The sequence below is a fragment of the Schistocerca gregaria genome, chromosome X (assembly GCF_023897955.1).
Source record: "Schistocerca gregaria isolate iqSchGreg1 chromosome X, iqSchGreg1.2, whole genome shotgun sequence".
Classification (NCBI taxonomy): Eukaryota; Metazoa; Arthropoda; class Insecta; order Orthoptera; family Acrididae; genus Schistocerca; species Schistocerca gregaria.
In genome coordinates, this window is record NC_064931.1 from 76,840,880 (window position 1) to 76,867,745 (window position 26,866).

A 26,866-nucleotide genomic window follows, 5' to 3' on the forward strand; every position below is an offset into this window, starting at 1 on the left:
ACAGAATTGTATTTTCTAATTACGAAGTTCTTGGATGCTAGCCCTTGTCATCAGACAGCAGCGGTACGTACTTGTGATGCTGTTTATAGGTGTATTTTTACGACGTAGTTTTAATGTGTTCTTTAATTTTTCAGGTGTTAAAACAAGAACTTCAGCGCCTGAAGGTTAGTATCACTCACTGTTTTGTCACCCGGTTGACTGTCCAGCTGTAATCGCGCGTGTAGCACGTGGTTTGACAGTCAAAACATTCGGTATGGGGAGGTCACTGACCGAAAATATTTGTTATAAGCCTGGAATAGTTTACCCTGAGCAGTAATTTTTAACATTTATTCCAGATACTGCCGAGGCGACTCGATTGGCAAGGAAATGAACATGAACAAACTTTTGGTGAACTGGTAAGTTTACCACCAAACCATTCTAATTTGCTTGTATTTACTTAACTGTGTTACTTGGAGATGGGTTGTAATCAGCTGCATAATTTATCGAGGGTATTTTTTTTTTTTTTTAAAAAAAACCTTGCTTGTTAGGTGTGCAAAGCATAGCAGCGAAGGTCCCGTCGTCAACGAAATCAATGAATTTAAACATGATTGTAGATTTATTTGAAGTGTAAACAGTAGCCATTTATTGGTATTTTATAGTGTTGCCTTTTTCTAGTGACCACAGTGCAATTCCCGTGGCAACGAAACAAGGATTTATTAGTACCAAGTGAAACAGTAAAAGAAGACTTCGTCGCTGTTAGCCATAAAGAGAAATACAGTCGCGGGTATAGAACGCGTACTAGTTACGTGCTCAACGAGACACAAATTTGATGTTTGTAAACGAATCATACAGTGATTCCGGGCCTGATAGATAATACTTTTACGAGAGGCGAGATTATCATTGCGCAATCATAGAACACGATTAGAGACCCTGTTTTTAGTGTCTTGATAAATGTCACGAACGGTAGAACGTGTTTAGTACTGGAAGATATTTTGTTTACGTGTTGTTTAACGGAAATGTGGATGTTTTTTTTTTCAGTGTCACAAACATTGTACACTGTACATAGAATATGCTGAAGACCAATGATTCACAGGTCTTCGGATAATGTTTGTGGTATATACCAACCGTTTGATTGTTATGATTGTACGGGGTGAGATAACAACCCCCCCCCCCCCCCCTCCCGTTCTTTTTTACATACACACATACGAATACAACTGTTACGTAAAGCAACTGACCTGCTTCTGCATAATCGTCTGTTCATAGTTATAACCGAAGTTTAGTTTATTTATTTGAGATACTTAATGATATACAGCCTCCAGGTAGAAAAAAACTATATATCCTATTTACGAAAAGAGTTTTTTTTTCTTCAAAATCTTGATAATGCTCTGATTACTGATGCTCCATCAATTTCTCTTGCTACCAGTCAATCATTTGTAACCTATTCCGCTGTGTGGTGTGGTTCCGAGCGACGGTTGTGGCTTAGTGAGTAAATTTCCTGTCTCGTGGTCCGTGTTTACGTTTACCGTAGTTTTCCAAACTGGTGCATACAAATGCCTACATAAATTCTTTAACTACACATTCCTAGTGCTTCTCCTCAGTAGGTACCTTCGATTAGTGAGACTTGTTACCTGAATTAACGTCGTTGGTGGAGTTTTCTGTTCTCCAAGATTTAGAAAGACCATAAATATCGTTTTGTTTACATTTTTACAAGTCACACTTCCTTAATGAAACACAGATTCACCATAATAGACGAAATTGCGTAAAAAATTATTTAATTTGGGTTTTTCAGCAAAAAATTGTTTTGAGAATTGTTTACTTTTTGCTTAAATTTTTATAGCTCAGTTTTTGCGGCAATGAACATCATGTATGCATGTCTGTTGACACGAAGTCCACTGCACTTCTTCCGTAATGAAAGTATGTTACTGGACTAGATTTTTTTTCTTTTGTTCTTAATTGACAATCTGTTTACTTTCCCATACCAGTTTATTCATAATTCAGTAGATAACAGATGTTTTCTGAACCTGACAGTGAGGAAAAGGCTCATTTGTTAAGTATGCTGATATATTCATTTTATGTAAGCCTTGTGGAATTTTACATCAGTTGGTCTGTGATTGTGTCATTAATCAGTAGTATAATTGGTAATGCAGTCAGTTACAGTATACAATTAATTTTTGGCAAATAACCTTTTCTTCAGTGATGGAGTGACAAATTAAAAAAAATGGTATTTTTGCTGTTATAGACTGACTTACCCTTACTATAATTTTCATCTAATATATCATTCCCGGATGTCTAAAAATACAAGACCATATTTTTGTCAATAAATATTTCCTTAAGTTAATTTTCCTAACTAGATCTCCTTATTCTCCACAGTTAGATTTTGCTGGATATTTTTGGCAAGTAGTTACATACCTAAGACAGTATATAAAGTGTGGTGTGGTGGTGCTAGGCTGTGTTATTGCACTATCATGTCTTCAGATTACATATACTGAGTCCATTATGACAGTCCTTTACTAATCAGGAAAATTTTCTCTTCTTCCCCTTTGGTTGAAACAGAATTTTTCAGTAAGTTGGAGAGCATTATTCCATTAACAGAGTTCATATTAGGAGTTGACTACTTTCTGCCAAACAGAGAACTGAGATGGACCTCTCTAGTTGTTTGCTCCAAATTTTTCATCCACGCCTCTCTCCCACACATCTCTTTTATTAAAACTGAATTCCTCAATCAACATCATATTCCTGCTGTCATTAAACTTGTAATAGGCCAGATTTCTCTGAGGAAGCAGGATCAATACAGTCGTGTGTGTAGCTGATCTTCTGTCATTTATATCAGCTGCAATTTTGTGCACGAATTTCACATGCAATTAAGTGTCTTGGAATTCTAGAGGAAAAATGAATCTGTGCCACTGCACTATCTTGCCTTCAAAATGTTTCAGCAAGCAGGATGCACCACTTGAATAAAGCCATACTTTCTATCCATTTTTACGCTATGTGGCAACCAGTTTTTAATGTGTTGTGTGTCTTTTCCTTGGCCTTGAAGTCGATTTCTTGAAGTAACATTTCCAAGAACGCACTGTAGACCAACTGCACAGATCAATCACAAGGAATAGCCAGAAATGCAGAGACAATGTTTACATTTCGTCTGTCTCAGAGCATTATTTTGCAACCTCATTTTCAAAGGATGAATTGTTGACCTTCATTTGCTTACTACACACCCAGAGATGAAGAGAGAAAAAACCTCCTGACAAATAAATACATATCTCCAAAATGAAGTTCTCATCTGCAGGATTTATATAGCTTATGACTTAACTCAGTTTTTATTGTTCTCCAGTGCATAAACATATGGGAAACTGAATGATGCTTGTTCTGGTAATAAGCAAACTGTGATCTAACATTTTCATTTGCCATTATCCGAAATGAGTGTTACCTAATAATGAATGACAATTTTTCTGCGACATACTTCGTGATCTGCATGTTCTCCATCCATCCCCTTTCCCACTGATCTATTTCAGCTGATTATTCTGCATTCTTCTGAAGCATGTATTGCATTTCTACATGGCTTTGACTGTGTCAAATATTCCCTGCCAGACTTATTAGTAGATGAGCTACATGCTATAATGATATGTGTAACATGTCTGTGGACTTTTTCAGTTTCTGATTATCAGGAAGTGATATGTAATCCTGGTAGGTTTTTTTTTTAAATATCGTATTATCACATCCATGCTTTGCCATCTATGAGTTCCAGTCTTCCACTACATTTGATTTGACAACACCCCAGTTGTAAATCTCAATTGTATCTCCATTATTTTCCTACTAACTTACTTCCAAATGTTTAAACACTGCCAAAACTTCGAATGTTTCGTCTACTGCTACCTGATGCCAGGGTGAGGAAGTGTAACTCCTGGAAATTTCCTCATGCCACACATTTCAACAAGTAAAATACCAATGTGCCCCAAAGAACATGGCATGCTTTCAACTGTGGTTACATTGTCATTTCTGATGCAAGGAAGGGTTTTTAACTGGGCAGTAAAAAAAATTGCTTTTTGTTAAAAAAAAATTGCACATTTTTCGACGTAATCCATATTTAGGTCACGTGCTCCAGCCACAAATATCATTAGACGTGAGAGCAGGTCGAGGTCGGAAATATGAATGGGATGGACGTTCCAACAGTTGTGGCTTCAAATCTCTTACTTTTCCCTTTGCCAAATTACGTTTACCTTTAGCTACAGTGTCTTGATGAAATGTGATTTTCTTTTGCAATCCAGGTGTCTTGTAACCCATTTTTTCTTCCAGTTGGCCCGAAGACGTTACGAGTGTTCGCTAGTTACTGCTTCTACCTTTGCAGGGTAGTCAGTAAGAACAAATCGTGTGAGATTTGTTTTTTTCCCGGCGTAGACAGTGTTCCAATAGCTTAAGGGAATGCAGCCACCCAATCACCGATATTTCGACAGGATCACACTCTGCGACGAACTCCTCTGCACCTGCTTGCTGCCGTGTTGCCTTGAAAATGGCAGGGTGTACTCCTGTTTAAAATCGGCGGTTGTCGACGACGTAACCCGGCTGTAAATGGTTTTAACAAGAATAAACCATTTTGCCTACCAGAATCTGAACGTAGACTTTCTAGCACATCAGGTCAACTTCTTTCCTTGTGCTGGGCAAGTATAAGCGCGGGCCCACGTCTCATCTACTATGACAAAGTGTCAAATAAAATCTAGTGAATCAAATATCCAGACGTAGCTGAGAAACTCGTTTTCAAATTAGCATTTCCTCAGCATCCAATAATGTAAGCACAAACCTTTGTCGTAGTTAATTCCTCATTAAAAATGTTCTGTATTCATTTTTCCGATTTTGCTGTCTTATATCTCGTACTCACGTCTTCAGTCAACGATCGTTCAATATTCCATTGTGTTCTTTCTCATTGTTCTTATCCATAATTTCATATTTGAGACGTCCTTCCCGTGGATCACCTTCAAGAAGAGTAGGGTCACGCTTAAATGTACCGTCTCATTCCTTAACTGTTAGAAAATTAAGAAGGTGACTAGTAAGAATCGTTCGCTAACTGTCGAACGGTCTCTGTCGGCGGTATACCGTTCAAAACAAAGAATTTTACAGTGATAGGTCACTCGAGCTTATGTATAGTAACAAAACAAAAGCTCAGCTGAATTAATACTGCGGAAAAACCGAAATTTTCCGCAAGTCAACTGACACTTGAGTTATTGCACAGCATGAAACAACATAACGAAACCAAAATTTCGCTGATACAAACTAGCTTTCTCGACAGAGACCTTGTCGTCTTGCCTTCCCACAATCATTAAGGAACGTCTACAGACTTAACGCTGGATCAAATTTATCACTTCAAGATGCAGCTTCACTATTAACGGAGCAATTATCATTTTTCGTAGCAGGAAGTTGATTATCGTCGCGGAGAACTTTTAGAGAATTTCAGAATTATATTATTATATTATTATTATTATTATTATTATTATTATTATTATTATTATACATCACAATGCTCGCCTGTCAGTTCGTTCCTTCGCTCACACGGGCTAATTAATAGTTACAGTTCCTTTTCGACAGTGTACCGTCAAACAGTGAACGTTATTTGCAGTCCGCTCCCTTTCTTGCAACCGGACCGAAGTCACACTCCACGTGAGAGGACAAAAATACCCAAGATTTGTTTTCCTTCAACTTCTTGTATTATGAAATAAAAACATTGCACGTCGAAGCACGAGTTCACATACTCTTCGCTACTTGAAACACACTTTACGCGTATTTCTACCCAGAACTTTTTCACATCACAACTTTTTAAACACGTACCGGGCCAATAGATAACGTCTGTAGCGCTCTGAAAGTGTTTACCTACGATGTCGTGTGCTGGGAAGTTGTATCATTAGAAAAGCATTGCCAGATGCAGGAAGATCTGCACATGATAAACTCCGAAGGTTACTTCAGAGGTATGATAGGGTGCTTCATAAACGAGGAAAAGTATTTATTGTATAGTATCACACATCGACTTACAAAAACGGAATTGTTTCCCAATGTTCGAGTTTCATAAAATCGAGAAATATGATGGGAACTTTAGTCTGCGCCCATGTAAGCCGGGAGCAAAGACCCGCAAAACCGCGTAACATTGGCGCTTTGTGGTAGTCTGCGGTAGATTATAAGGCGAGGGTGGAGATCCATGCGACACATTGCGGGACTCCACCCGAGCAAAGATCGCGTGTTCCCCTCCTCTCTCCCTCCCACTTGGTACTATGTATCACGGTTGGTTGTCATGGGGAAAGCCAAGTGAGGAGGGAATTGATTTAATGAATGTCCATTTTTTTTATTTTCGCTGGAATTAAAGAACTGGTACAGAGAACCACTATACAAAATACAGATCTGGAGTTAGTTAAACCATATGTACGTAATACAGGCGTAAAAAACGAAGAAACGCAATTTTAGGCTGCCTTGGGTTTCACTAATATTGTCCGAATGTTGTGTGCGGCAGACTTCGAGCCTTGGCGGAATGATTGCTGAACATGATCCATTCACCATACCCGAGTAAAATGTTTTTGTTGGTGTTAACTGTTAGTATTCTTCTCATACAGCTGTCTTGCAGCTTTTGCTTATCCGGTGCAGTGCCGTAAACGAGGCGCATGACTGCATATTACTCCTGTGAAGAAATTGTCGCGGAAGTACCAAACACTGCGAAGCGTGTGTCAGCAATTGTTGTATCAGTTAGAGCGAACATCATCGAGCTGTTATAAACATCATTTTACGCTCAGCCGTCGGTCGCTTTTTCCATTCATAACACATGCTTTACTTTATACGAGACTGTCCATTCTGTCAATGTCGGCAACAAATATTTTCCCGGCGCTGGCTGATAAAAACTAGAGATTTTAGTGCAGTCACCTGTTCGAACTGAGATAAATTCGTTATGATGGCGTTGGTGTGCATTTCCTTTATTTGTTACGGTATTCTCTCGCCTTTCTGAGTTGGTTATATTCATCACTGGATAGGCCTTGTCACCGATATGTGTTTTAAAATATCTCGATATAATGTGTAAAGAGTTTCCAGTAAGTGTAGAGATGGTGAGGAAACTGATCGATTCGTCTATAGACGCCGTGATTTTGGCTAAGAGCATTAAATTGTAAGTGAACATTATTCCACAAAAATCTGTGCCGACGGGAGACGCCATTTCTAAATCTGATCTATTTAGGGCGTTCTAACGATTCTGATGACCCTTGGAGAGCCAGAAAAGCAGGATCAGTAAATAAATCTCGATCATAGACAAGCTGTTGTTTCTCCGAAACTAAGGAGTCAAGGAATTAGGGCGATTTTATTTCCAGGTCCACCAACTATGTATCAGCCTTGAACAGATTGTTGCTTTGCAGATATTCTTGCTGTTATAGAACAAACTGGAAATATGGTGTCAGACCTGTTTGAGTTGTCATCAGTGGTTTCTATTCAGCAATTTTTGTTATGGAAGCATCTCTGATATAGGCAGGAGAAATCATACATTTGTAGTAATTTACTTTCCTCGAAACTCATCAGCAGCTCTCTTTGGTAAATTGAAGCCCGATTTTGAATCACAACAGAACCCTTTTACACTCCGCCACCACTTCAAATTCTGTTGGGGACGTCTAGCCGCCGTTGGCTTTATGCTCTTCCCTGTGAAAGTCGCAGCTGATGAACCGAGCGTGTAGGCACCGTCGATAAGTTCTAGACGAAGCTGATGATGCCGTGGTGTACGGTAAAGTATCGAAGCTGAGTGACTGTTGGAAGCTAAAAGATGTCTTAAACAAAATTTCTAGTTGGGGTGATGAACGGCAGCTAGCACGAAATGTTGAAAAATGTAGTGTCCGACTTAGACACAATCAAATCGTTTAAATATCGGGTCATAGCTTTGCAAACTAATATGAGGTGGAACGAGCAAGTGAAAACTGTGGTGGGAAAGGCGAATAGTCGACTTCGGGTTATTTTAGGAAAGAGTGGTTCATCTTTAAGGGAAACCGCACGTAGATCACTGGTGCGACCTATTCTTGAGTGCTGCTCAAGTGTTTGAGATCCGTACCAGATCGGATTGAAGGACGACATCGAAGCAATTCAGATGCGGGCTGCTAGATTTGTTACTGGTAGGTTCGAACAACACGTAAGTGTATGGAGATGGTTCGGAACTCAAGTGGGGATCCCTGGAGGGAAGGCGACGTTCTTTTGGAGAAACACTATTGAGTAAATTTAGATAACCGGCATTTGAAGCTGACTGCAGAACGAGCCTACTATCGCCAACATACATGGTGCGTAAGGATCACGGAGATAAGATACAATAAATTAGGGCTCATACGGAGGCATAGAGGCTCGATTTTTCCTCACTCTGTTTGTGAGTGGAACAGGAAAGGAAATGTCCAGTAGTGGTACAAGGTACCCTCCTCCAAGCACCGGTGGCTTGCGGAGAATTGTTGGACTTCGATGGTGGTATTTCTACTTACAGTGTCAGAAAATTTTGTGGCAAATCTTTAACAAACCCCCTGAAGAAGGCTCAATAAAACGTTGACTTCAAATACCTTTAAGAATAGTTATATGATGTAGAGTAAAATGTAGAAGTTAATAATTTAAGTACATAGGTGAAACGATACGCGCACTAGACAAAAAATAAGTTACCCTTAGGAAACGCAACACCGTTTCCAGCCTTTTTAACTGCCTCATTTCGACGAGGAGGAGAGTCGACAAGTTTCTTCATATTCTCAACATCCAGCTGAAGCCACTGCTTTATGCTTAGGACCCAAAGAGCTGCGGGGATGTTGATCGCTACGTTTCCAAAAAATCCGGCATTTTCTGCGAGATTAATATAGGGTGATCTAGCGGAGTGTTTGAGATACTGTAGAGTGCCTGCGTGTTCGTAAAATCATGAGCGTGTGCGTGCTTGTGTGTGTGTGTGTGTGTGTGTGTGTGTGTGTGTGTGTGTGTGTGTGTGTGAGCGCGCGCGCGCGCGCCTTGCGCACCTGTGTCAACATAGCTGTTGTCATCTGGAAGATGTGTCTACAGCAACTCAACTCATCGTGAAGATGTAAAAGAAGGGGTAACACTCGGTCACAGAGAATTCTGAAATAACTGCCCCAGTTCACATTCATGGTACCGAGCGAGGTGGCCCAGTTGTAGCATACTGGACTCTCATTCGGGAGGACGACGGTTCAATCCTGCGTCCGGCCATCCTGATTTAGGTTTTCCGTGATTTCCCTAAATCGCTCCAGGCAAATGCTGGGATGGTTCCTTTGAAAGGGTACGGCCGACTTCCTTCCCCATCCTTCTCTAATCCGATGAGACCGATGACCTCGCTGTTTGGTCTCTACCCCCAAACAATCCAATCCATATTCATGGTAACCCGAATGAGCTGGCCCAAGTCATGGTTCGACCAAACGCTCCTACAACACTAAACGACCACCTCCGGTCTTCATTACACTCTCCACACATTTTACATTAAACGAAGCACTGCGCCGTCAGTGCAGTCGACCCTTTGCCTCACATGAGAAGAGACAAAATCGCGACTAGTCGGACCACACTACACGCCTCCAGTCAGCTACAACCGAGTTTGTGTGTTGTGGCCAACTGACATGACGCTCTATCTGCCACTTTGAGCAATGGCCCTTTCCGAGGTACCTGACTTCAGATGTTCACTGCGTTCAGTTTCCTTCATAATGTTCGCAGCTAAGCTGTTTGAGATGAACAGTGGCAACTCCTGTCGGGTTTGAAACCGATTGTCGTTGACAGTCCGTGACACTCCGCTCCAATCCATGTCGGTAAGAATCCTTCTACGGCCTCTGTTCTTATACCACATTACACAAGGCTGCGAGTGGTATATCATTCTTTCTAGGCCGAGCGGTTCTAGGCGCTTCAGTCCGGAACCGCGCTGCTGCTACGGTCGCAGGTTCGAATCCTGGCTCGGGCATGGATGTATGTGAGGTCCATAGGTTAGTTAGGTTTAAGTAGTTCTAAGTCTAGGGGACTGATGACCTCAGATATTAAGCCCCATATTGCTTAGAGCCATTTGAACAAATTCTTTCTAGGCACGTTGAACAGTACACGAATCTGGCAAATTAATGCACAATGTGGTCATGGGCACGTCCAAACTCGATAACTCCCTTCTGCCATTTTGCTTCGTCTCCTTGTCTATTCGTCTTATTGCGCTGATTCTATACAACAAACTGACACATACACACAACTTCACTGTCATGATTATCTCAACGGTGGATGGTCATATGACCGCCTGATACCAGTTCTACGCCACCTACAGCAGTCCATAGACACCAGTGCTACAAATATTTTGCCCGGTGACCTTAGAACTCAGTGGATTAGACATATAAACCACTACACTCAGAGGATGATAAAAAAAAAGTTTTGTACCGCTTTCGTATCTGTGATCGTGTGTCGGCTTATATTCAAGGGGAGCACGGAAAAAAAATCCGCTACATATATAAAAATTAACCAAAACAAAGACGGTATCTCCGAATGTGTTCAACATTGCAGAATTGTAAAATAAAAACCTGCGGCTGGTGAACACCATATACCGCGAATCTCCACCCAATGCATTCTGAAATGCTTGGACCATCCTCGGCATAATGTCCCAAATGGGTTGAGATGGTGCTGCTCAATCGTGTCCCCACGCTTAGACGGTGGCCCTGCTGACACCACAATGTGTGTGTGTGTGTGTGTGTGTGTGTGTGTGTGTGTGTGTGTGTGTGTGTGTGTCGTAATTCTGCGACGCACTGCAAGTTTCAACTGGTCACAAAAAAGCTGGTTCATGTCAGCAAATATATGGCTGATACCTGCCTCCTGGACAGAGGTGAGCACGATGTGGGTGTGATGTACTCGCGCATTTCGGCGTGAAATACAGACACAGCAGCGAAATGTTGTCTGTAGGGCTAGACAGTAAACAGGATCATGTACCGATACTTTGCAGCCCTCAAACTATTCTCGACGGCGATGAAAGGAGTCCGATTCGTACATGATTCTGGCTCAAAACATGACGCACCTGCTTAACCCGTGGGATTGCAAGCCTGATATATGATGCAAGACCTAGCCGAGTCCACACTCGTCTCTGAAGAGAACCTACCGCTGTTGATTACAGTTCCATTCCAGGTGTTCCCATGTTTACCTTCTTCGCACACTACGGTAATGTGAGTTTGTATTGTCGTTCGCAATTGGCGCCTAGATGCCAAATTGACCATCCTGCCTGGGTTGACACAACACTCCTGGTTGCCAAATAAAACGGCAGCACAGAAAGCTGTCGCAGTCCTCTCGGGCTGTTGTTAACTACTTACAATCAATTCGATGCAGACATTCAATGTTGTGTGTCTGTCGATCACGGTCGAATATTGAAATGGCGTCGCAGTGGTGTACGCCAATATTACGAGCAGCTTCCCTTGCTGATAACATTCCTTGCCGTAGTGACTGCACATGCCGTCTGAGCATGAAATGAAGCATCTAGGCATGCTGATGAAGTGAACAGTGTGCTCAAACCGCATTCCTCCGTCCATGATTGGAGCTCTACTGAACTGCGCAGAGAATGCAGGTTTTCTTTTATCTCCATTTCACAAGTGGCTTTATGTGCCGATTTCTTGTTGTCGAAAAAGTATTGATAAAAAGGTTTCTAATTTTTAAAAAAATCCATTCGAGAGGAGGTTACTTTTCGTAAGGTCTAATATTTCTATGTTGTTGTTGTGGTCTTCAGTCCTGAAACTGGTTTGATGCACCTCTCCATGCTACTCTATCCTGTGCAAGCTTCTTCATCTCCCAGTACCTACTGCAACATACGTCCTTCTGAATCTGCTTAGTGTAGTCATCTCTTGGTCTCCCTCTACGATTTTTACCCTCCACGCTGCCCTCCAATACTAACTTGGTGATACCTTGATGCCTCAGAACATGTCCTACCAACCGATCCCTTCTTTTGGGCAAGTTGTGCCACAAACTTCTCTTCTCCCCAATCCGATTCAATACTTCCTCATTAGTTATGTGATCTACCCATCTAATCTTCAGCATTCTTCTGTAGCACCACATTTCGAAAGCTTCTATTCTCTTCTTGTCCAAACTATTTATCGTCCATGTTTCACTTCCATACATGGCTACACTCCATACAAATACTTTCAGAAATGACTTCCTGACACTTAAATCAATACTCGATGTTAACAAATTTCTCTTCTTCAGAAATGCTTTCATTGCCATTGGCAGTCTACATTTTATATCCTCTCTACTTCGACCATAATCAGTTATTTTGCTCCCCACATAGCGAAACTCCTTTACTACTTTAAGTGTCTCACTTCCTAATCTAATTCCCTCAGCATCACCCGACTTAATTCGACTACATTCCATTATCCTCGTTTTGCTTTTGTTGATGGTCATCTTATATCCTCCTTTCAAGACACTATCCATTCCATTCAACTGCTCTTCCAAGTCCTTTGCTGTCTCTGACAGAATTACGATGTCATCGGCGAACCTCAAAGTTTTTATTTCTACTCCATGGATTTTAATACCTACGCCGAATTTTTCTTTTGTTTCCTTTACTGCTTGCTCAATATACAGATTGAATAACATCGGGGATAGGCTACAACCCTGTCTTACTCCCTTCCCCACCACTGCTTCCCTTTCATGTCCATCGACTCTTATAACTGCCATCTGATTTCTGTACAAATTGTAAATAGCCTTTCGCTCCCTGTATTTTACCCCTGCCACCTTCAGAATTTGAAAGAGAGTATTCCAGTCAACATTGTCAAAAGCTTTCTCTAAGTCTACAAATGCTAGAAACGTAGGTTTGCCTTTTCTTAATCTAGCTTCTAAGATAAGCCGTAGGGTCAGTATTGCCTCAAGTGTTCCAACATTTCTACGGAATCCAAACTGATCTTCCCCGAGGTCGGCTTCTACCAGTTTTTCCATTCGTCTGTAAAGAACTCGCGTTAGTATTTTACAGCTGTGACTTATTAAACTGATAGTTCAGTAATTTTCACATCTGTCAACACCTGCTTTCTTTGGGATTGGAATTATTACATTCTTCCTAAAGTCTGAGGGTATTTCGCCTGTCTCATACATCTTGCTCACCAGATGGTAGAGTTTTGTCAGGACTGGCTCTCCCAAGGCCGTCAGTAGTTCCAATGGAATGTTGTCTACTCCGGGGGCCTTGTTTCGACTCAGGTCTTTCAGTGCTCTGTCAAACTCTTCACGCAGTATCGTATCTCCCTATTTCGTCTTCATCTACATCCTCTTCTATTTCCATAATATTGTTCTCAAGTACATCGCCCTTGTATAAACATTCTATATACTCCTTCCACCTTTCTGCCTTCCCTTCTTTGCTTAGAACTGGGCTGCAATCTGAGCTCTTGATATTCATACACGTGGTTCTCTTCTCTCCAAAGGTCTCTTTAATTTTCCTGTAGGCCGTATCTATCTTACCCCTAGTGAGATAATCTTCTACATCCTTACATTTGTCCTCTAGCCATCCCTGTTTAGCCATTTTGCACTTCCTGTCGATCTCATTTTTGAGACGTTTGTATTCCTTTTTGCCTGCTTCATTTACTGCATTTTTATATTTTCTCCTTTCATCAATTAAATTCAATATTTCTTCTGTTACCCAAGGACTTCTAGCAGCCCTCGTCTTTGTACCTACTTTATCCTCTGCTGCCTTCACTACTACATCCCTCAGAGCTACCCATTCTTCTTCTACTGTATTTCTTTCCCCTATTCCTGTCAATTGTTCCCTTATGCTCTCTCTGAAACTCTGTACAACCTCTGGTTCTTTCAGTTTATCCAGGTCCCATCTCCTTAAATTCCCACCTTTTTGCAGTTTCTTCAGTTTTAATCTACAGGTCATAACCAATAGATTGTGGTCAGAGTCCACATCTGCCCCTGGAAATGTCTTACAATTTAAAACTTGGTTCCTAAATCTCTGTCGTACCATTATATAATCTATCTGAAACCTGTCAGTATCTCCAGGCTTCTTCCATGTATACAGCCTTCTTTTATGATTCTTGAACCAAGTATTACCTATGATTAAGTTGTGCTCTGTGCAAAATTCTACCAGGCGGCTTCCTCTTTCATTTCTTTGCCCCAGTCCATATTGAGCTACTACGTTTCCTTCTCTCCCTTTTCCTATTACCGAATTCCAGTCACCCATGACTATTAAATTTTCGTCACCCTTCACTATCTGAATAATTTCTTTTATTTGATCATACATTTCTTCAATTTCTTCGTCATCTACAGAGCTAGTTGGCATATAAACTTGTACTACTGTAGTAGGTGTGGGCTTCGTATCTATCTTGGCCACAATAATGCGTTCACTATGCTGTTTGTAGTAGCTTACCCGCATTCTTATCTTCCTATTCATTATTAAACCTACTCCTGCATTACCCCTATTTGATTTTGTGTTTATAACCCTGTAGTCACCTGACCAGAAGTCTTGTTCCTCTTGCCATCGAACTTCACTAATTCCCACTATATCTAACTTTAACCTATCCATTTCCCTTTTTAAATTTTCCAACCTACCTGCCCGATTAAGGGATCTGACATTCCACGCTCCGATCCGTAGAACGCCAGCTTTCTTTCTCCTGATAACGACATCCTCCTGAGTAGTCCCCGCCCGGAGATCCGAATGGGGGACTATTTTACCTCCGGAATATTTTACCCAAGAGGATGCCATCATCATTTAATCATACAGTAAAGCTGCATGCCCTCGGGAAAGATTACGGCCGTAGTTTCCCCTTGCTTTCAGCCGTTCGCAGTACCAGCACAGCAAGGCCGTTTTGGTAATTATTACAAGGCCAGATCAGTCAATCATCCAGACTGTTGCCCCTGCAACTACTGAAAAGGCTGCTGCCCCTCTTCAGGAACCACACGTTTGTCTGGCCTCTCAACAGATACCCCTCCGTTGTGGTTGCACCTACGGTACGGCTATCTGTATCGCTGAGGCACACAAGCCTCCCCACCAGCGGCAAGGTCCATGGTTCATGGGGGGGAATATTTCTATAGAACGAGGAATGTGAGTCTCCTGCAGCAGCAACAAGTCATTTTATGAAGCCTTTGTCCTACAGTAGCAGGACGTAATTGTATGAAGCTTTCCTTCACTTTACTGATATGTGGTTAAGTATTTTTTCTCTCTTCCAGCCTTTTGTGACCGTGCGAAATCCAGCAGGAAATATATTAGTCATTAGACTTGTCTCCTGTCGTGATTTAAGTCGTGCTTTAGTACAGTACCCACCCAAAAGCATGCCACACCACACCACATCACCACATCGTTCTGACCCCTACGTTTCCTGTGAGACTAACCACTGTAGAACACACACTGAAGTCCCCATAGTTTGAATTACCAAGAGCAGCATCCACTATATAGCATTTTCTCGCACTGTGTTTGTCTCTGTAATCGAGTATGGCGTTTTGTCTGTATCCTCTTTGGCTTGTTAAATTCGTTGCGATAACTTAGTTTTCTCTCTTAAAAACGGTTCAGTTCTCGTCTGTAATGTATGTTAAATTTATCTGTCAGTCATTGTTCTTCACTTTTTACAATTCTCACGTGGGACTACGAGCCTAATCCCATGTTCTAACAATCATGAGTTGATTACATCACTATTATGAAGGTACCTTTTCGGCAGACGGTGACATAGCCAGGTTGCAATTAAAACTATGTTATCCGTCTTGATCGTTTGCCAGAAATAGAGCACAGAATTAAAAAATGGGTTTCATTCCATTTCTGGTATGCCATATTGCACCATGATATCCTGAAGAGGTATTTGTAATAAAGATTGGTAACTATCTGAAGATGGTAATTCTATACCGAAAACAGTGAATTTTGTACACTTTCCTGCGATCAAGATATATAATAAATTTTAGCAGACGTCTTGATATTATCGCCCTTTCGTAATGCGTGACAAACAGTGGTTCCTGACGTGTAAAAATTCCGTGTTTAAATTTAGTAACCAGAAATAATTATTAGTCTACCAGACGTCGTTCCAGCTCACAGATAACCAGTGCGCTTTTCTGTATCTGCTTTGAAATATGTCGTGTAGGGAATAGTACGCCGAAGTTCATGAAACCTTCACTATCACATGGTTTTCAAAACGGGCAGAAATCCCTGTATGGCCATACTGTATCATGTTTTCCGTTGTACTCCTAAATCACTTCAGGCAACTGCCGGGATACTTCATTCAACCAAGCCACTCCCGATTACTTCTGGTATTTTCTACTCCATCTCTAGTGACGTCTGTATAGACGAGGCGTTAACCATCCTTAGAGCGCCACGAGGGAATGACACACACGAAATAGCTGTTGAGGGGGACCTGTGATATTTGTATCAGTGTTTGGATCTTTGGACATCGATGATGCGCGAATGGTTGCATAAAAATATTACAGCTCGCTGGCTATACACTATTTGTGTAGCACAAGTAGTGTATAGTCAGTGAACTGTGAATTTTTTTATGCAGTTAGTCGCGCATCATCGATGTCCAAACACTGATAGAAATATCAAAGAGGTCCCACGGGAACAAATGACCAGTTTGCGTAACTTATTCACAACCACACTTGTTTATTTAGGTGATAATAAGTTTGCGGACAAAGACTTTAAAAAGCCTCGAACAAGTGACAGCGGGAATTTTACATTTCAGTTGAAATGGGAGCGATATTAGCGGCAATATTTTAAGAGAAAACGTGCTTTTAGGAGCAGGCGGAGTCGCGCTTACCGCCCCCGCCCGCGACCCCGTTGTATCTCCTCTCCTGTCATACCCCACGCGTTGGCAACAATTGAATTAAATTACGCAAGTTGTTAGTCGCACGCCCATTGTGTCAGTTTAGTTCTCTTTTTATTTGTACAAAGTTTCTTTTTATATTGTTGAGTTTGCGAGAAAAACTTTTCGTGCAAACAAAACAGACCAGCATGCCCAGTCAACCCTTCATATCGCAGGAATGCAAAAGAAAGGCCCACGACAACAACTTTCCACAGCGGCAAGTAGCAGTAGCAGGGATTTATTGCTTAAAAAAAAAAAAAAAAGCTTTAACCTGGATCTATGTGAAGCACTCATTCCAAGTAATATTCCTCTTCACAAACTTGCAGTCCATATCCTCAAAGGTTTCCTACGCAAATATTGTTTAAACCAAAATAACAAAATTGCGTAAAAATTTAGGTATATGTCCTGGATGGAATACGCAATGAAATCGAGGATAACATTACTTGAATTTTAGCCGACGAAACTACCGATATTTGGGCAGTTACATTGAAAATGTAATTGTTGGTGCGTTAAAACAAGAGCCTTCTTCTTCGTATTTAGTGGCCTGCGAAGAACTTTAAAAGACAAATCGTTCTACAGTCGCCAGATTTGTGAATGAGGATATTAGAAAAATATTTCCAAGACCTTCTGCAGATGAAAGGGTGTTTGTGTTTCTCTCAGATGCTGCTCCCCATATAATCAATGCAGGAAAAGCCCTCAAAGTATTTTGTACCAGTTTGATTTATGTGACGTGCTTTGCTTACTCAGTACGTCACCTTGCTGAAAAAGTTTGAAACTCAAGGTTTGGCAGAGACTGAATCTATTCAATAATGAATGAATTTAGTCAAAGAAAAGTTTGGCTTTGAAACTTTGTCCCAAATTGACAGTTTTGGTAATAGACCTGGTGAACTTTTGCCAGAAATTATACGTGCCAACATAGCACCCAAATTTAAATACTGCCCAGTTATCTCAATTGATGCAGAACAGTCCTTTTCTACTCATAAATGTAGTTTTGAGTGATCGAAGACACAATCTGACTACCGAACATTTGGAACAGTACCTGATCGTTTATTTTTACAATAGTAGCAAAAAATTTGTAAAGGATAATTCAGTCCGATAATATAAATTAAAAGATAATGTTGTTCAAAGAGTTTCTATTATATGTTGTGCGTGCCCTTCTGCGTGTGATGTATCTCCAAGCTGGACCTGTGCTTATAGATTGTTTCGCGGCGACTAAATCTCATCGCATTTGCTTGTTATCGATAACAATAGGAAAGAAGGAACAATATTTGAAACATGATGGGCGTTTTCTTTTTTGCAATTTTTGAAAAACTAATCTCGAAAAGGACGCTGCCTAACCCCTACCACAAAATATGCAGATCATGAGATAAACATTCTAGATGTCCCGGTTTTTCCGTGGCCGGCGCTCTATCTCACAATCGATATCCAAAGGTTCAACTTCGAGATACACTATGTGATCAAAAGTATCCGGACACATGGCTGAAAATGACTTAAAAGTTCGGAGAGCCCTCTATCGGTAATGCTGGAATTCAGTATGGTGTTGGCCCACCCTTAACCTTGATTACAGCTTCCACTCTCGCAGGCATACGTTCAGTCAGGTGTTGGAAGGTTTCTTGGGGAATGGCAACCCATTTTCCACGGAGTGCTGTACTGAGGAGAGGTATCGATGTCGGTCGATGAGGCCTAGCACGAAGTCGCAAAGGTATTCTATAGGATTCAGGTCAGGACTCTTTACAGGCCAGTCCATTACAGGGATGTTATTGTCGTGTAACCACTGCGCCACAGGCCGTGCGTTATGAACAGGTGCACGATCGTGCTTAAAGATACAGTCGCCATTCCCGAACTGCACTTCAACAGTGGCAAGCAAGAAGGTGGTTAAAACATCAGTGTTGACTTGTACTGTGATACTGCCACGCAAAACAACACGGGATGCAAGCCCCCTCCATGAAAAACACGACCACATCATAATACCAGCGCCTCCGAATTTTACTGTTGGCACTACACACGCTGGCATATGACGTTTACCCGGCATTCGGCATACCCCCACCCTGCCATGGATCGCCACATTGTGGACCGTGATTCGTCACTCCACACAACGTTTTTCCACTGTTCAGTCGTCCAATGTTTAGCTCCTTACACCAAGCGAGGCGTTGTTTGGTATTTCCCCGTGATGTGTGGCTTATTAGCAGCCGCTCAAACATGAAATCCAAGTTTTCTCACCTCCCGCCTAGCTTTCATAGAACTTGCAGTGGATCCTGGTGTAATTTGGAATTCCTGTGTGATGGTCTGGATAGATGTCTGCATATTACACACTACGACCCTGTTCAATTGTCGGCGGTCCCTGTCAGTCAACAGACGAGGTCGGCCTGTACGCTTTTGTGCTTTCACGTTTCCACTTCACTATCACATCAGAAACAATGGACCTAGGAATGTTTAGGAGTGTGGAAATCTCGCGTACAGACGTATGACACAAGTGACACCCAATCACCAGACCACGTTCGAAGTCCGTGAGTGTCGCGGAGCGCCCTATTCTGCTCTCTCACGATGTCTAATGACTACTGAGGTCGCTGATAGTGGATTACCTAGCAATAGGTGGCAGCACAATGCACATAATATGAAAAACGTATGTTTTTGGGAATGTCCCGATATTTCTCGTCAGATAGTGTGTATCACATGCAGCAACTACTATGTTTTTTATTATTTGGTTGTGCACCTTTCGACGTTTTTCACGCGTATTTTAAGCATTTTTTCGTGCACGCGGAGCATGAAGACGCAAAAGCAAATAAATTAAAGATGTGTTATTAGGGCGTCCTGTAGATTTGTGTGTAAAAACGTAACAGCTGTTAAAGGGAACAACAGAGCTTGCATTTGTGCATTTCGTCTTGTTAGTACGCACCACCACTAGGTGAACTGCAGCAATTTACATCCGCCATTATTACGATAAAATAGCCACTAGAGAAGCAACAAAAATTTGAAGATTATATCTTTATGCTGTATAAAGGAAATGTTTTTTTCCAGTTACAGTCTGACTTCTATGACACCTAAAATTTAAGACGCGCCAAAATATGCTCGAAAAAGTACGCCTTCTCTTAAATATTATTACTATGTCGATAGCATTTCAACTAAAAAGTAATATTCATATACCAGATAAAAGTAGACATTTCCACAATTCCAACACACCGATGTTCGACATGCGATGTAACCAGAATATGGTCTCAAGATCAGGGGTCAATCATTATGAAACGGATAGTACGCATTCCCTTTACGATTTCCTATTCGCAGATTTACTTTGTGAGGTTTTTATTTCGGAACGGCGAACAGATTTTATCAGTTTGCATTTTCTGATACGCTGCGCCACCACAATCGCATCCCACGGATCTATGCCTGACTGCGTGTTCCAGTATTTATTGTAGAGTGTGATACAAAACGACCGGATAACTATATTGCACGGTAGCTGTTATGCACGAGTATAGATACCGTCTGCGACAAACTCTGTGTTACTCTCAACCAGCTGAAACCTGAGGCCATACATTATTTACTACAATCTTTGCGCTATACAACAGTTAGCATCAACGAATTGCGAATTCGCATAGAACCATCTTTTAACGCTGTAAACCAGGACTGCATGTCAGCTATTTTGTTTATCAACACATAATAATTTTAGTTTATTAGAAAATTTCATGGGGCATTATCTTAGTCAACGCGAAACATAAACAGTTGTTGTTACCTAAATCTAAAAGTCGGAAGTTCAAAAATTCTACATAATTCGCAGAAGCTCTCGATTTATAAGTTATATCAGCTCGATTTTTTATCGGCTTTCTTTTGCGCTAAGAAAAGGGTACTTCACATAGTTATGCATAAATGTAAGTCACTTGATTCTACGGTCACATGGGTAAAATTGTTTCACAGTTGGTGCCATTTCCAATCGACAATATGTCCCTGTATTTGCACGGATGGTATGCAAGTTGCGGAGTGCCACCTAACTGCTGTAATATAAACTGATGCATATGATCGTGGCAACGTGTCTTGTTAAAAATCCCAAGTACCCAAAAATATTTTCCATGAGAGTCACGTTAGTAATGCCATTGGCAGAAATGCTGTACCTGGACTCTTCCGACAATCCCGATTCACCGAGCGAGCGAGGTCGCGCTGTGGTTACCACACTGAACTCTCATTGGGGTGGACGACGATTCAAACCCGCGTCCGGCGATCCTGTTTCAGGTTTACCGTGATTTCCCTAATCCCTTCAGGCAAATGCGGGAACGGCTCGTTTGAAAGGGCGCGGCCGATTTCCTTCTCCATTCTTCCCTAATCCGATGGGACCGATGACCTCGCTGTTTGATTCCCTCCCCAAATCATCCAACCAACCAATCCGGAACCGTACCTCCACTCTCATAAGCAAACGATTTTACTATCTCGTTCTACCTAATATCGCAATAGGGAACACACGCACGATGTGAAAATAATACGAACAATGAGTTCTAGGCCGGGTAAACGGACGACAGAGATGTATTGAAAAAAATCTTGGCGAGTGTTAACGTATCTGCAAAGAAGACAGACATTTGCGAGAATGTTTGTGATCCTTAAAGATTAAAGGAGAAGGTCGAAACACTTCTGAGGCGTGCTTGTAGATTATATAACCGGCCTGTTCAGCTAGTCGAGAGTATTACAGAATGGCTATATTTGTTACATGTAAATCTCTGCAAGAAAGATCACCGACTTTGGCAATATCAGAAATCGATAATGGAGACAAACTTTCGAAAGCCACTTCTGCCTCCGTTGTATAACTTGCCTTAGGCCTGTATTTCACTATCAAAAATCTATGATGAAAGATAGGACCACGCTCTAGCTTTTAGGAAAGGTACCCCATTTCACCGTAAAACATTTTATGAAACTTCTTTGTATAGCGACCTGACGGGTGTAGATTTGGTTGCTCCCTGACGTTCACATACCAATTTGATGTACTCGCAGTTCCGTCTCGTTGACAAATAAACTCAGGTTTTTTCACCATTGCTGTGACTTCTGGCACTAACTTAGTTTTCAAACATGTGCAAGTATACATGCCCTGTGGTGCTTACATCAGAAAAAAGGAAAAAAAAAGCACACTCGTTGTTTCAAACGGCACGGTAAGATTTCCATCTCAGTAACAATGCAGCGTTTCTCATTTCGAAATATTCGAACAGCTTAACTGTTGACTTTCTCAGACAAATGACATTTCGATTTATAATAAATGAAAAGCGCTAGTTTACTTCTGTTTTACAGTATTACTTTTATTGCGTTAACCGTTTTTCGGCTTAAAAGGCCATCAGACATGAAGATGGCTTTGTAAGCCGAAAAACGGTTAACAGATAAAAGTAATATGTAGAACAAAAGCAAACTAGCGCTTTTCGTTTATTATAACATTGTTCTACCAAGAACCGACGGAAGATTCGGTTAACATAAAATTTCGTTTCATTACTGATTACGATTATTTTCAGTAAACACTAACTCTTTTTCGGTAATGACAATAAAATTCTTACGGCACGCATACATCTATACTGACTATTTGCCAGTTTGAAGACGGCAGGTTAGCGTCTGCCGTCTCGTTGACGACAAGTTCATCAGAGACGAGCACAAGCTCTGAAGTGAAGAAATTGTGTCCTCTGGAAAGAAATCTTACTGTCATTGGTTTGAAGAGATGTGGATAAACAGCGCCAAATCTCTAATCTAATGGGACAAACGGGATTTTAGCTGAGTTTTTTCCGAATGTACGGTCAGCAATTGCGGTTCTGCGAGATCCACTGCAGTCAGTTCCGTAGAACTAACCTCGTTAGTGATATGGGAAACTACAAGCGCAGGATGGCTCTTCCAAAAAATCGTCCGTTGTCACGAAACTATTAGCTTCAGTCCCATTATTATGGGGAAATTACTGCGATAATGTGATAGAGATAATATCCCCGTTATATATATATATATCTGTTCGTCAAATCATTATTCCAGATAACTGTTTTTATACAAACACAATGAAGCGGCGGTGTGACATCAAATGAGACGAGAACTGCCTCTTCCTTTTGAATAAATTTCGATAAGTGGTCACATTTTACTGTGTGCTGTTCGTACGTTTCGCATAAGCAGTTGTTAGAAACTCAATTTTGAGTTGGACAAAAATCTTGGCAAAGATGCTACTAAGGTAAAAACGAAGTATCTACGTAGAGCATCCTGTTGGCAGCAGTAGCGGATGCGTATGGTGGGATGCACGGGGCTCCCCCCTTGCGGGTCGCCCGCATGGCCACAACGCGCCTGCCCCGCACGCCATTCGTTTCTTCCGTCAGTCGACTCGGCTGAATCGAGTTATCGAGTAGTTGTACTTTCCTATGTAGCACGCACGACCGCGTCATCGTATTTTATACATTTCTGTCTGTAATGGCTTACCTCTGTCGAACACTCACTCTGACATTGGTTGTCCTATTGACGATGTAGTTAACCAATTTGCCAGGAGGAATAGGCGCACAGAATTCATCATTTAAGGAGGAGAACCACAATTGTAACTTTTTTATATCATAAGATATAAGTCACAGCTGCAAAATACTAACGCGAATTCTTTACAGACGAATGGAAAAACTGGTAGAAGTGGACCTCGGGGAAGATCAGTTTGGATTCCGTAGTAATATTGGAACACGTGAGGCAATACTGACCTTACGACTTATATTAGAAGAAAGATTAAGGAAAGGCAAACCTACGTTTCTAGCATTTGTAGACTTAGAGAAAGCTTTTGGCAATGTTGACTGGAATACTCTCTTCCAATTCTGAAGGTGGCAGGGGTAAAATATAGAGAGCGAAAGGCTATTTACAATTTGTACAGAAACCAGATGGCAGTTAAGAGTCGAGGGGCATGAAAGGGGAGGCAGTGGTTGGGAAGGGAGTGAGACAGGGTTGTAGCGTATCCCCGATGTTATTCAATCTGTATATTGAGCAAGCAGTGAAGGAAACAAAAGAAAAATTCGGAGTAGGTATTAAAAACTTTGAGGTTCGCCGATGACATTGTAATTCTGTCAGAGACAGCAAAGGACTTGGAAGAGCAGTTGAACGGAATGGACAGTGTCTTGAAAGGAGGGTATAAGATGAACATCAACAAAATCAAAACGGGGATAATGGAATGTATTAGAATTACGTCAGGTGATGCTGAGGGAATTAGATTAGGAAATGAGACACTTAAAGTAGTAAAGGAGTTTTGCTATTTGCGGAGCAAAATAACTGATGATGGTCGAAGTAGAGAGGATATCAAATGTAGACTGGCAACGGCAAGGAAAGCGTTTCTGAAGAAGAGAAATTGGTTAACATCGAGTATAGATTTAAGTGTCAGGAAGTCATTTCTGAAAGTATTTGTATGGAGTATAGCCATGTATGGAAGTGAAACATGGACGATAAATAGTTTAGAGAAGAAGAGAATAGAAGCTTTCGAAATGTGGTGCTACAGAAGAATGCTGAAGATTAGATGGGTAGATCACATAACTAATGATGAGGTATTGAATAGGATTGGGGAAAAGAGGAGTTTGTGGCACAACTTGACTAGAAGAAGGGACCGGTTGGTAGGACATGTTCTGAGGCATCAAGGGATCACAAATTTAGCATTGGAGGGCAGCGTGGAGGGTAAAAATTGTAGCGGGAGACCAAGAGATGAATACACTAAGCAGATTCAGAAGGATGTAGGTTGCAGTAGGTACTGGGAGATGAAGAAGCTTGCACAGGATAAAGTAGCATGGAGAGCTGCATCAAACCAGTCTCAGGACTGAAGACCACAACAACAACAAGAAGTTGGAATTGCCTGGTATGTGTGTATAATCAGTTTAAATAAAGCTTTCTTAAACTTTTAACGTGAATTGATTATTTTTTATTGCGGTAAAAGTAAAGGTAGCTCAAGATATCTTTAGCGCCCCCTCCTTGACGTTTTTCTGTACCCGCCAATGCTTGGCAGTAGGTCCCAGTGATCCAAATAACAGACGAGACATAACATCGTTAGATAGATATTGGTGGTGTTTAGTTAACTCTTTGTTTTTGAAACCCAAGAAATTCAGTTAGTGCGCTCCAGGAAGAAGTTGTGGACGTGGTATTATTCATAGAATCAAGTTCGCCTGCTTAGCTGAGTAGTAACGTGTTTGCCTACAATGCAGCGGCCCGGGTTGGAGATTTTCCCCGCCCGTGGACTTGGGTGGTGTTTTGTTCCCATCATCTACCACGCGCAAGTAGCCCAGTGTGGCGTCACCTGAAATATGACTTGCACCTGGCGGCCGAACTTCCCCTGATGGGCCCTCCCAGCCAACAATGCCACACTGTCATTTCATTTTTCATTTTATAGAATCAGACCTAGGGCGAGTATTTGTTCGATGGCCCGCTCATACAAAACGTCGGTCGTGCTGGTTTCCTATAAACAGTTATCCTCGTAGTCCAAGCAATTATTTGTATGCGCGGAAAAATGCGAAGATTTTCTGTGGTTCAAAGTCAACATTTAACCACACGTCCCCCTATAAATTGGCTGCCGGGTAGCCTCACTTTTCTGTTAAATAACTTTTTGTCATGATAGCTTTTTTTCTAACTCAACTCTGTTATCTTCTTCATAACGAATTAGCGACCGAAATGGCTCAAAAATAGTTCAAATGGCTCTGAGCACTATGCGACTTAACCTCTGAGGTCATCAGTCGCCTAGAACTTAGAACTAATCAAACCTAACGTTATCGCACACATCCATGCCCGAGGCAGGATTCGAACCTGCGACCGTAGCGGTCGCGCTGTTCCAGACTGTAGCGCCTAGGACCACTCGGCCACAGCGGCCGGTGAAATGGCTCAGTAATTGGCTGTGGTTAGCACACGGGAGTCGGGTTCGGTAGGTAGGGTAAAGTAAACCTGTCGTCAAACGGAATATTGTTTTAAACACCACAGTGCTTTACAAGGCACGCACCCATTTGAGGTGATATGCCTTAGAACTGCCTTATCCACCCAGTTACAATGATATCTATAGTTTAACTTGGATTCCGAACCGCAGTGCAACTAGGCATTTTTCACATTAACAAATATTGGCAGATGAAAAAGAAGTGATTGACAAATAAGAATCCAATGACTGACAAGGGATAAGGGCTCAAACCCCCGACTTGCCATGCAGGTTTAGTTTTTCCGTTCTTTCCTTAAATCCCTTAAGCCAAATGCTTGAACGCTTCCTATGAAAAATACATAGACAATTTCCTTCCCAAATTTCCCCCAGTCGAACCGTGTTCTGCGTTTCTAATAACGTCGTCTTTGATGAGTCTTAATCTTTCTTTCTTTATACCGAATTTACTCTCATCAATCCTAAACAGCTCCAGCAAGAATTCTCGCGCCATATGCTTACCGCCTGTGCCCATCCCCTATGTCTGTGACTCTCCCGTCTCCGCCAAAGGGAAACAGGAATTTATTTATCTTGGACCGTTGCTATCAGGAGTCTCCAGACATAGTAGGACGCACGACAGCGTGATCTGAGCGTGCTTCCTCGATAAAGGTCACCGACTGAGGGTGATCAGACACGAAAACACTGTTAACTGTAAAGAGTCCGCCGGCCGCGGTGGTCGAGCAGTTCTAGGCGCTTCAGTCCGGAACCGTGGGACTGCTACGGTCGCAGTTTCGAATGCTGCCTCGGGCATGGATGTGTGTGATGTCCTTAGGTTAGTTCGGTTTAAGTAGTTCTAAGTTCTAGGGGACTGATGACCTCAGATGTTAAGTCCCATAGAGCTCAGAGCCATTTGAACCATTTTTTTTTGTAAAGAATCCACAATTTCTCATCAAAATGTTTAAATCGTGTAAATCCTAAATTCGTTTAACAAATGACCAGGGCTTCCATATTCACAAAAAATAAGATCCTCTCTGCGGTAAGAAATCCGATGTGGTCAAAACTCTTCCAACTTCCCGTCAAAAGCGTTGTGTGGGACATCAGGCTGTGCATCAGAGGGTGCGTTATTACAAGCACGATACGTATTTTCTGCTATTGTGAGAAAAAAATGTTTTTATGTCCGAACGAGCCGAAGTCTTGTGTTAGCGATTATACTGTGAAATGGAAGCGCCAGGTGAAATACTAAACCTAGTCATCGGTTTGGCAAGCCTAAGGTTCCAACCTCTAACACACACTACACGATTAAGTTGTC

General features: G+C 41.6%; 1 protein-coding gene across 2 annotated transcripts in view; it reads left to right on the plus strand.

Moving 5' to 3' along the window:
* Positions 1-26,866, plus strand: part of LOC126297550 (PH-interacting protein) — a 265,574-nt gene that overhangs the window by 659 nt on the left and 238,049 nt on the right. For both annotated transcript variants that reach the window (XM_049988476.1, XM_049988477.1), the window contains exons 2-4: positions 5-63; positions 135-164; positions 336-395. In XM_049988476.1, the coding sequence (XP_049844433.1) occupies positions 5-63; positions 135-164; positions 336-395 (149 nt within the window). The remainder of the gene's footprint in view (positions 1-4; positions 64-134; positions 165-335; positions 396-26,866) is intronic.